Raw genomic sequence first — 10,877 nt, 5'->3', positions numbered from 1 at the left:
CAGTTCTACACTGGTCACTATGGGTTCTAATCTGGTTCTACACTGATCACTATGGGTTCTAATGCAGTTCTATACAATGGTCACTATGGGTTCTAATGCAATTCTAAAATGGTTACTATGGGTTCTAATATGGTTCTACCACTGATCAATATGGGTTCTAATGCAGTTCTATATACTGATCACTATGGGTTCATACTACTCACTTTGGGTTCTTTTGGAGCAGGTGCTAATCCATTCTTACAGAACTTGAATTTGCCGTATGCAAATCTGTACAGAAATAGTGTTGTTTAGTCGCAGAACCGGTCTAATCTAGCCATGGCGGTCACAGTCCAGTGACTTCTGTGCTGGTCCCAAGCCCGGATAAATAGAGAGGGTTGTGTCAGGAAGGGCATCCGGCGTAAAACATTGCCAAATTTAACCATGCGAATCGTCAGTACTCTAAATTTCATACCGGATCGGTCGAGGCCCGGGTTAACAACGACCACCATCGGCACCGTTGACCTACAGGGCGCTGGTGGAAATTGGGCTACTGTTGCTCGAAGAAGTAGAGGAGGAAGGAGAGTGTGTAGACAGAAAGAGAAGAGGAAAGGTAAGAGTGTAGGACTGAGAATAGGAACTCTGAATGTTGGTACTATGACAGGGAAAGGTAGAGAACTGACTGATATGATGGAGAGAAGGAAGGTGGATATACTGTGTGTACAGGAGACCAGGTGGAAGGGTAGCAAGGCTTGTAGTATAGGAGCAGGATTCAAGCTGTTTTATTATGGTGTGGATAATAAGAGAAATGGGGTAGGTGTGGTCCTGAAGGAGGAGTTTGTGAGGAATGTTCTGGAGGTGATGAGAGTGTCGAACAGGGTGATGAGTCTGAAGTTAGAGGTTGAAGGGGTGATGTTGAATGTTGTTAGTGGTTATGCCCCACAGGTAGGTTGTGAGTTAGAGGAGAAAGAGAGATTCTGGAGTGAATTAGATGAGGTGATAGAGAGTATTCCCACGGGTGAGAGAGTGGTGATAGGAGCAGATTTTAATGGACATGTTGGTGAGGGGAACACAGGTGATGAGGAGATGATGGGCAAGTTTGGAGTTAAGGAAAGGAACCTTGAAGGACAGATGATAGTGGACTTTGCTAAGAGGATGGACATGGCTGTGGTTAACACTTATTTTCAGAAGAGGGAGGAGCATAGAGTGACGTACAAGAGTGGAGGTAGGAGCACACAGGTAGACTACATCCTATGTAGAAGAGGCGATCTGAAAGAGATTAGTGACTGTAAAGTGGTAGTGGGAGAGAGTGTAGCCAGACAGCATAGGATGGTGGTGTGTAGGATGAATCTGATGGTCTGTAAGCAGAGGTCAAAGATAGAGATGGAGAAGAAAACCAAGTGGTGGAAGCTGAAAAAGGAGGAATGTTGTGAGGAATTTAGACAGAAGTGGATACAGGCTCTGGGTGGGCAGGTAGTGCTGCCAGATGACTGGGAAACTACAGCAGACAGGAAGAAAGGTGCTGGGTGTGTCATCTGGAAGGAGGAAAGAAGATAAGGAGACTTGGTGGTGGAATGAGGAAGTTCAGGAGAGTATTCAGAGGAAGAGGTTAGCCAAGAAGAAGTGGGACATGGACAGGGCTGAAGAGAATAGACAGGAATACAAGGAGTTACAGCGCAGGGTGAAGAGGGAGGTGTCTAAGGCCAAGCAGAAGGCGTATGATGAGTTGTACACTAGGTTATACACTAGAGATGGAGAGAAGGACTTGTACAGGTTAGATAGGCAGAGGGATCGAGATGGGAAGGATGTGCAGCAAGTTAGAGTTATTAAGGATAGAGATGGAAAGGTGCTCACAAGTGAGGAGAGTGTACAGAGGAGATGGAAGGAGTACTTTGAAGAGCTGATGAATGAGGAAAATGAGAGGGAAGAAAGAGTAGAAGGGGTGAACTCTGTGGAACAGAAAGTAGATAAGATTAGAAAGGATGAAGTCAGGAAGGCTTTGAAGAGGATGAAAAGTGGAAAGGCAGTTGGTCTTGATGACATCCCGGTGGAGGTCTGGAAGTGTCTAGGAGAGGCGGCAGTGGAATTTTGGCAGAGAGTGAGAAGATGCCTGAGGAATGAAGAAGTGTGTTAATGCCGATCTTTAAGAATAAGGGGGATGTGCAGAGTTGCAGCAACTATAGGGGGATAAAGTTGATGAACCATACAATGAAGCTCTGGGAAAGAGTAGTGGAAGCTAGGTTAAGGAAGGTAGTGGAAATTTATGAGCAGCAGTATGGCTTCATGCCCAGAAAGAGCACAACAGATGCAATTTTTGCTCTGAGAATGTTGATGGAGAAGTATAGGGATGGTCTGAGAGAGTTGCACTGTGTGTTTGTAGACTTGGAGAAAGCGTATGACAGGGTGCCAAGAGAAGAGCTGTGGTACTGTATGAGGAAGTCAGGAGCAGCAGAGAAGTATGTCAGAGGTGCAGGACATGTATGAGAGGAGCAGGACAGTGGTGAGGTGTGCTGTAGGTCAGACAGAGGAGTTCAAAGTGGAGGTGGGACTGCATCAGGGATCGGCTCTGAGCCCCTTCCTGTTTGCTATGGTGATGGACCAGTTGTCAGAGGAGGTCAGACAGGAGTCTCCTTGGACAATGATGTTTGCAGATGACATTGTGATCTGTAGTGAGAGCAGGGAACAGGTGGAGGAAAACCTGGAGAGATGGAGGTTTGTGCTGAAGAGAAGAGGAATGAAAGTCAGTGGTAGTAAGACTGAGTACATGTGTTTGAATGACAAGTGGAAAAAAAAGGGGAAGTGGAACAGTAAGATTACAGGGTGAAGAGGTGAAGAAGGTAGAATGGAGAGTGTGGGAAAGAGGTAAAGAAGCGCGTGCAGGCAGGTTGGAATGGGTGGAGAAGTTCTGTGTGATAGAAAAATTTCAGTGAGAATCAAGGGGAAGGTGTACAGGACAGTGGTGAGACCGGCCATGATGTCTGGTTTAGAGGCAGTGTCACTGAGACAGAGACAGGAGTCAGAGCTGGAGGTAGCAGAGCTGAAGATGTTGAGGTTCTCTTTGGGAGTGACAAGGTTGGACAAGATTAGGAATGAGTACATCAGAGGGACAGCTCATGTTGGACGTTTGGGGGACAGAGTTAGGGAGGACAGATTAAGATGGTTTGGACATGTTCAGAGGAGGGAGAGTGAGTATATTGGTAGGAGAATGTTGGACATGGAGCTGCCAGGATGGAGGCAAAGAGGAACGCCAAAGAGGAGGAATATGGATGTAATAAATGAGGATATGAAGCTAGTGGGTGTAAGTGTTGAGGATGCAGAAGATAGAGATAGGTGGAGAGAGATGATTCGCTGTGGCGACCCCTGAAGGGAGAAGAAGTCGCAGAACCGGTCTGATCTAGCTGGGTACTGAGGGGAACCAGTTCAAATATGTAAACAATTTACTAAGAACTGAGAGCTGACTCTGAACTCTGAACAGAAAAAAAACAGCAAAAAGTCCAGTGGGTGAGGCAGTAATGCAGTTCAGAGCATTCCTAACATACACTCGGACCAAATACTTGCCAAAAAGTTGGGTCAATTGATCAGACTGGTTCCACAGCATAGAACCGACCGAGTTCTTTAGAACTCACAGCGCTTAATGCAGCATGAACTCTGCAGAAGTGTCTAACCCTGGATCTGTACACGCCCGTCACGCTGCCTTCAAATCCTCCTCAGACGTTCATGTGTAAGAGTTCCTGGGATTGTTGTGATGACGTGGTGTGCTTTCATTAGAAGAAACGAGTGGAATGAAGAACCTGAACACACCCTGCATCATAACCACAACCTCCAACCTCATTCTGGTGTGTTGAAGACTCAGCATCACACACTATCAAGACAGAGGTGAAGAGAGGGAGCAAATCCCTTGGTCTTCTCCTGATTCAGGATGGTCATGTGGTCTCACAGCACCACATACCTGCTGAAGACATCTCCACAGCGTCTGTTCTCCTAGAGAACCCTGAGGAAATTCGAGATGCCAAGCAGAATCCTCAGCAACTTCCTCAGGTGTATGGTGAAGTGCAGCCTCACCTGATCACTATGTGTTCTAATACAGTTCTATATACTGATCACTATGGGTTCTAATACAGTTCTATATACTGATCACTATGGGTTCTAATACAGTTCTATATACTGATCACTATGGGTTCTAATACAGTTCTATATACTGATCACTATGGGTTCTAATACAGTTCTATATACTGATCACTATGGGTTCTAATGCAGTTCTATATACTGATCACTATGGGTTCTAATACAGTTCTATATACTGATCACTATGTGTTCTAATACAGTTCTATATACTGATCACTATGGGTTCTAATGCAGTTCTATATACTGATCACTGTGTTCTAATACAGTTCTATATACTGATCACTATGTGTTCTAATGCAGTTCTATATACTGATCACTATGGGTTCTAATACAGTTCTATATACTGATCACTATGGGTTCTAATACAGTTCTATATACTGATCACTATGGGTTCTAATACAGTTCTATATACTGATCACTATGGGTTCTAATACAGTTCTATATACTGATCACTATGGGTTCTAATACAGTTCTATATACTGATCACTATGGGTTCTAATACAGTTCTATATACTGATCACTATGGGTTCTAATACAGTTCTATATACTGATCACTATGGGTTCTAATACAGTTCTATATACTGATCACTATGGGTTCTAATACAGTTCTATATACTGATCAGTATGTGTTCTAATACAGTTCTATATACTGATCACTATGGGTTCTAATACAGTTCTATATACTGATCACTATGGGTTCTAATACAGTTCTATATACTGATCACTATGGGTTCTAATGCAGTTCTATATACTGATCACTATGGGTTCTAATGCAGTTCTATATACTGATCACTATGGGTTCTAATACAGTTCTATATACTGATCACTATGGGTTCTAATACAGTTCTATATACTGATCACTATGGGTTCTAATACAGTTCTATATACTGATCACTATGGGTTCTAATACAGTTCTATATACTGATCACTATGGGTTCTAATGCAGTTCTATATACTGATCACTATGGGTTCTAATACAGTTCTATATACTGATCAGTATGTGTTCTAATACAGTTCTATATACTGACACATCATTTATTAATAATTGTCAAAATTGCTGTGGAATATAAAACACCTCAGGATGCTACAGGAACCTGATTCTGTTCCACACATCAAGAGACTGAGGCATTTTAGTAAAGATGATGTTTGTGTGTTCTGTGTAGAACCGCTCCACGGTTAGATGGACAGGACTGACAGGTTGGTGTAAACCTGTACTGGGTGTCATAACACTATAACAGAACAGCAGATCGCTCTCTGAAGGCTCAGAGATGCTCGGGTTTCAGCGGCATGAGGAGAGGCTTCCTGTCTCATGAGCCAAACGCTGATCCAGTTACACACACACTCACACACACACACTCACACACACACACTCGTTTCTCATACTCGACGCACAACTTTCACTTCCGTTTATTAACAAATCCGATTACACACACAAAACAATTTCCTACATGTCTAAAGATCATCTATTAGCTTTTTCTTTAAAAAAATATTTGGTTTTTATTTCAAAAATAATTAAGAATATTATTATAATAATTACTCTCATCATTTATAGGTGAAGATAAAAAAATATGTAGTGACAAATACACACTTGACTTGAAAATCAGCACACACACACACACACACACACACACACACACACCTAGTGAGAAATAAATTTGAACTTCTAAAATTACAGCAGTGGTGATGAGGTTTGATTACAGCATGTCTTACTATCATATGGAGCTGAACATTTAGTGCTGTAGGGATGGACGGAGGGATGGAAAGTGCTGGGGAAAAAAAAGTGTATCACAATACTGTACTTACGATTCTTCTGATCCAGATGTTTTAATCTCCACCCCAGTGCTCCTGTTTTTTTCCTGTTGCTAGCTGGACACTTACACCGATCAGGCATAACATTATGACCACCTGCCTAATATAATGTTGGTGCTGCCAAAATAGTCCTGACCCGTCCTGCACTGTGTATTCTGACCCCTTTCTATCAGAACCAGCATTAACTTCTTCAGCAATTTGAACAACAGTAGCTCGTCTGTTGGATCGGATCACACGGTCCAGCCTTCACTCCCCACGTGCATCAATGAGCCTTGACCGCCCATGACCCTGTCACCGGTTCACTACTGTTCCTTCCTTGGACCACTTTTGATAGATACTGACCACTGCAGACCAGGAACACCCCACAAGAGCTGCAGTTTGGTCTAGCCATCACAATTTGGCCCTTCATCATTGTCCATTTTTCCTGCTTCTAACACATCAACTTTGAGGACAAAATGTTCACTTGCTGCTCTAATATAGCCCACCCACTAACAGGGGCCATGATGAGGAGATCATCAGTCTTATTCACTTCACCTGGCACTGGTCATAATGTTATGCCTGATCACTGTATAGTCACTACTTAACAACAAACTGCACTAGCTGTCACAAGTTAAAGCTTATAGCTGCTGGTTGATGACTACATTCTTAAGGTTCAGGGTTCTAAGCTGCTGGTTCTAAACCTTGGGCTTGTGATTGACGAAGTGTGTTTAAATGAACAGTCTGATTGATCCATGAACAGCGACTGACCGAGCGAGAGTTCACAGCAGCACAAATTCATCCATGCTGCTGCGCTTACTCTTAAGTCTTCCTTTGTCTTTGGGTGGAATGTGTACTTCTGGGTCAAAGGTCAGCTCCAGCTGTTCGCGCTGGTCTGGTCCGCTGCCTTCTGCTAAGGTGAAGATGGGATACGTGTTCGTGGACGAGGTGAGAGCCTGGGGGAGGAGGAGTGAAGATGGCGTCAGCGGGGTTGGGGACAGGGGAGTGTTAACAGGATTGAAAGATTGTGTGTGTGTGTGTGTGTTACCATGGTAACATCAGAGCAGAGAGTCTCGAAGTCCCTCCTGCTCCTGGCGTAGAAGCCCAGAGTGCAGCTGGGGTCCATGCGGTGAAACGGCAGCTTCCTAACCGTCTTACAGTGAAACGACTGCAAACACACAGTAGCATGCGTGATAACCATAGCAACGCTGGCTAGTAATCAGCTAACTATCTAGCCTTTCTTTCTCTCTGGATTAGATTTATCATTCACAGATGGAATAATTAGCTGGTTTTACTCCAGTGCTGATGAAGTTAGACGAGAGAGCGTGAGCTGCATGTCCGGCAGCGGTCAAAGCGAAAGGTCACTTCACATAACGGTGAATGTTCTGACTCATTTTTTCCATCAACACCATCCTCCATTCGCCGCCTTCTCATTTAAATATAAGGCCACGCCCATCATCCGAAGCTTGCTTTTTAAATTTCAAATAGTCTTTATAGCTTTAAATATTCCCTGAATTGCTGACAATGTCTTGGGTTGACTTTCTGTGTATAAGAAGTGAAAAGAAGCTGATTAAGCATTTCTGTACCTCTAAAGGGAAGTGGGGCTGACCGACATCCACAGCAGCCTGACAGAAATGAGGATCCAAGTACAGCAGCTGGTCATCTGCTTAGACAGGAAACAGAAAAAAAAAGAACAGAGTGTGTTTATCTGGTCTGAGATCAGCTCTCTGATCATGTGACATCAGGAATCTGAGAAAAAGAAATTCAACAAGGCAATAAACATGCATACGTGTCACCTTAGCGCCCCCTGCTGGTCCGTTTGTGTCTCAATCAGGAAGACTAGATATTTCTCACTCACCCTGAAACCCCAGGAAGTAGAGCGAGTGCTTGGGCTTTCCTCCGATTATTCCCACACAGCACTTCAGCTCCAGCAGTCTCTAAAGGATCGAGCAAAGACGACATCACCGAGAGGTTGTTTGTGTGTGTGTGTGTGTGTGTGTGTGTGTGTGTTTATACCTTCACATCTGGGATATACACAGGGTTGAGTGTTTCTCCACCAAGTCTCACGGGCACCAGGATAATGACCGAGTGGAATCTGGTGGAGAGTTCAGACTGACCTGCTCCACACAGTCTGATCACATCTCCTACATAGACTTCTCACACACACACACACACACACACACACACACTATTTCAGGGTGAAGTAGTGGACTTCTGCTCTACAAGTTCCTGTAAAATGAGCCGTTGCCATAGAAACACTACAACATTAGAACAAGTGCATTACTGTAATGCTGCTGTTGCAGGAAACGACTTCACACCTTCTGACCAGAACGCAGAACTGACCAGTGCTGTAGTGTGTGTTAGTTAATGTTTGAATTCCTTTCTCTTCACTTCCTCTCTCCTTTCCTAGAAGTGACTTTATAAACAGCTTCATACTCAGATAATAAAACTCTTCTCTTCTGTGGTCTTCCTCAGTGGACAGGTGTGTAGTGGCAGTGTGTAACTCACCTGTACAGTCCTGTGCAACATATACAGCCAGGTCACTCAGTTCAGACGCTGCTACTGCCTTTCTGTAACACACACACACACACACACACACACACACAAAACCACTGTTTCTGTCTTTTTTGCTTGTTCATTTCTCTGTCTCTCTCTGTCTGTCTCTCTCTGACTCTCTCTATTTGTCTGTCTCTCTCTCTCTCTCTCTGTCTGTCTGTCTCTCTCTCTCTTTCTCTCTCTCTCTTTCTTTCTGTCTGTCTCTCTCTTTCTCTCTCTCTCTGTCTTCTATCTTTCTCTCTCTCTCTGTCTGTCTGTCTGTCCCTCTCTTTCTCTCTGTCTTCTATCTTTCTCTCTCTCTCTTTCTGTCTGTCTCTTTTTTTCTCTCTCTCTGTCTTCTATCTTTCTCTCTCTCTCTCTCTCTGTCTGTCTGTTTCTCTTTCTTTCTGTCTCTCTGTCTTCTGTCTCTCTCTCTTACACACACACACACACACACACACACTAACAGCAGTACACACTAGAGGAATGCAGAAATGGACACTAATGGTCACTGACACAGTGTCTTACCGCAGCAGGTGTGAGGCGACTGATGGACCGTACCAGTCACCTGCCCGTTGCCCCGACGACCGCCCCAACTCCACCAGCTTATGCAGGCCAAAAGGAGCAGACGGCGTGTCCCCGAACCACGCCACTAGACGCCGGTGTCCGCCCTCCTGCCCATCCTCATCCACATCCAGTATGGCACCCTCACTCCGCCTCCTCTGCCCCACCCTCTGGTTCCGTCCCAATCCCAGCATAAGGGGTCGAGAGCGTCTGAGCTCCAGGTCGTCCCTGGTCTGGTGATGAGCTCCCTGCCACTTCCATCCTGAACACAGGAGAGCATGAACACGCGAGTGTGTGTGTGTGTGTGTGAGATTGTGTGTGAATGTGTGCATACCTGCAGGCAGTGTGTGTAGCTTGAGTGCCTGTGCGAGCAGCATCTGGGCGGAGCGCAGCGTGCAGCCCCACCCACTGTCTGAGGTCAGAGATGATCCGTGCAAAGAGGAGAAACCTCTCCTGTATGTCATCCAGAATAGAGATGAGAACACACACCGGAACAGCTGCTTCTCATCTAACACACACACACACAGATCATAGGGATAAACATTTGAGAAAATTGTGTGTTTATGTGTGTTTGTTTGAGTGAGTGTGTGTGTATATGTGTATGTGTGTGTGTGTGTGTGTGTCTGTGTGGGGGTGATAAATACCTTCACAGCTCAGGTGGTATGTGTGACCCAGCATACACACAGGAGAGGTTTTACTCAGACGAGATTTAGTTTTCAAAGTCCAACCTGTAACACACAGAGTTCATTAAGACACACACACACACACACACACACTACTACTACACTCCTGTCTCATGTTTAAACCTCAGTGCAGGTTCACACACACCTCCATACTTCACACTGTTCCATGCCGACACCAGCCTGCTCCTCAGCCTGGCTTTATCCTTCACTGCCACTAAGGAGTGTGTGTGGTCTAAGGAGTGTGTGTGGTCTGAAGGTTCAGGGTGCGAGACGAACTCAAACGACTCCAGGTCTTCTGTAGAGTTCACCTCTTCAGGGCATGCAGAAGTCATCATGTCGCTCTGTTGGTCCTGCTCACCATGGCAACCTGAGAACCCAGCATCAACAACCTTTCTATTTCAGCTGGAATTACTGATAGTAGTGTGTGTGTGTGTGAAAATGAACATTATTTTCTTTATCACAGTAGAACATCTCTCTCTCTCTGTCTGTCTGTCTCTCTCTCTCTCTCTCTCTCTCTCTCTCACCATGGCAAACTTAGAGGCCAGCATCAACAACCTTTCTTACTGTGTGTGCGCGCGCGCGCGCACGTGACGGCTTATTGTTATCCCTACTCTAAACTGAACTATGTTTTCTTGATCAAAGTAGAACATTTCCATCTATATTACTTTAAATAAAAATATATGTAGATGATTAATTAAATAAAATGGAGTAAAATAAGGTTAGGAGTTTGTAGTGTTGGAGCTCCACAGCGTTATTCATTCCCCTGACTTTAGTAGCGTTAATAACGCAGCTGAGTGACCGACATTTATTCCCCCGCTGTTAGAGACGTTATTAAACACTTACCGTGTATTTATCTGTAATATTAATCATTATTCCTCCATATCAGAGCACTCCTGCTGAACATCTCCCACATTACTGACACCAAAACTTTCAGTTATCTCTCACTTCCTATTTACTTTGTACATCATGTAGCAACGCAGCTGATTGGCTGGAAAAAGGTTACGTCACAGTCGAGCAAGCCAATCAGAGTGATCCGAATAAAGGTCAAAATTTATATTATAATAATATATAACATATATTATAAATATAATATTAAAATTTATATTTTATATAAAATATATTTATATATAATTTGGCGTGTTTATTGGTTTTAGTGATATCAGGTAAAATTTTTTAATTACATTTAATTTATTTTAATAAATATAAATA

General features: G+C 44.0%; 1 protein-coding gene across 1 annotated transcript; it reads right to left on the bottom strand.

The window, feature by feature from the left end:
* Nucleotides 1-5,466: 5,466 nt before the first annotated feature.
* On the bottom strand, nt 5,467-10,645 carry LOC131362931 (cysteine protease atg4da-like). Its single transcript, XM_058405280.1, has 11 exons — nt 10,512-10,645; nt 9,814-10,035; nt 9,630-9,713; nt 9,320-9,493; nt 8,950-9,247; nt 8,395-8,456; nt 7,903-8,039; nt 7,745-7,823; nt 7,473-7,549; nt 6,935-7,054; nt 5,467-6,842 (listed from the first exon to the last, which is right to left on the bottom strand). Exons 2-11 carry the CDS (start codon nt 10,001-10,003, stop codon nt 6,669-6,671), a joined length of 1,395 nt encoding a protein of 464 aa, XP_058261263.1. The 5' UTR covers nt 10,004-10,035; nt 10,512-10,645; the 3' UTR covers nt 5,467-6,668.
* Nucleotides 10,646-10,877: the final 232 nt, after the last annotated feature.

This window comes from Hemibagrus wyckioides, linkage group LG12, assembly GCF_019097595.1.
Source record: "Hemibagrus wyckioides isolate EC202008001 linkage group LG12, SWU_Hwy_1.0, whole genome shotgun sequence".
Classification (NCBI taxonomy): domain Eukaryota; kingdom Metazoa; phylum Chordata; class Actinopteri; order Siluriformes; family Bagridae; genus Hemibagrus; species Hemibagrus wyckioides.
This window is presented reverse-complemented; position numbering and strand designations above follow the sequence as displayed.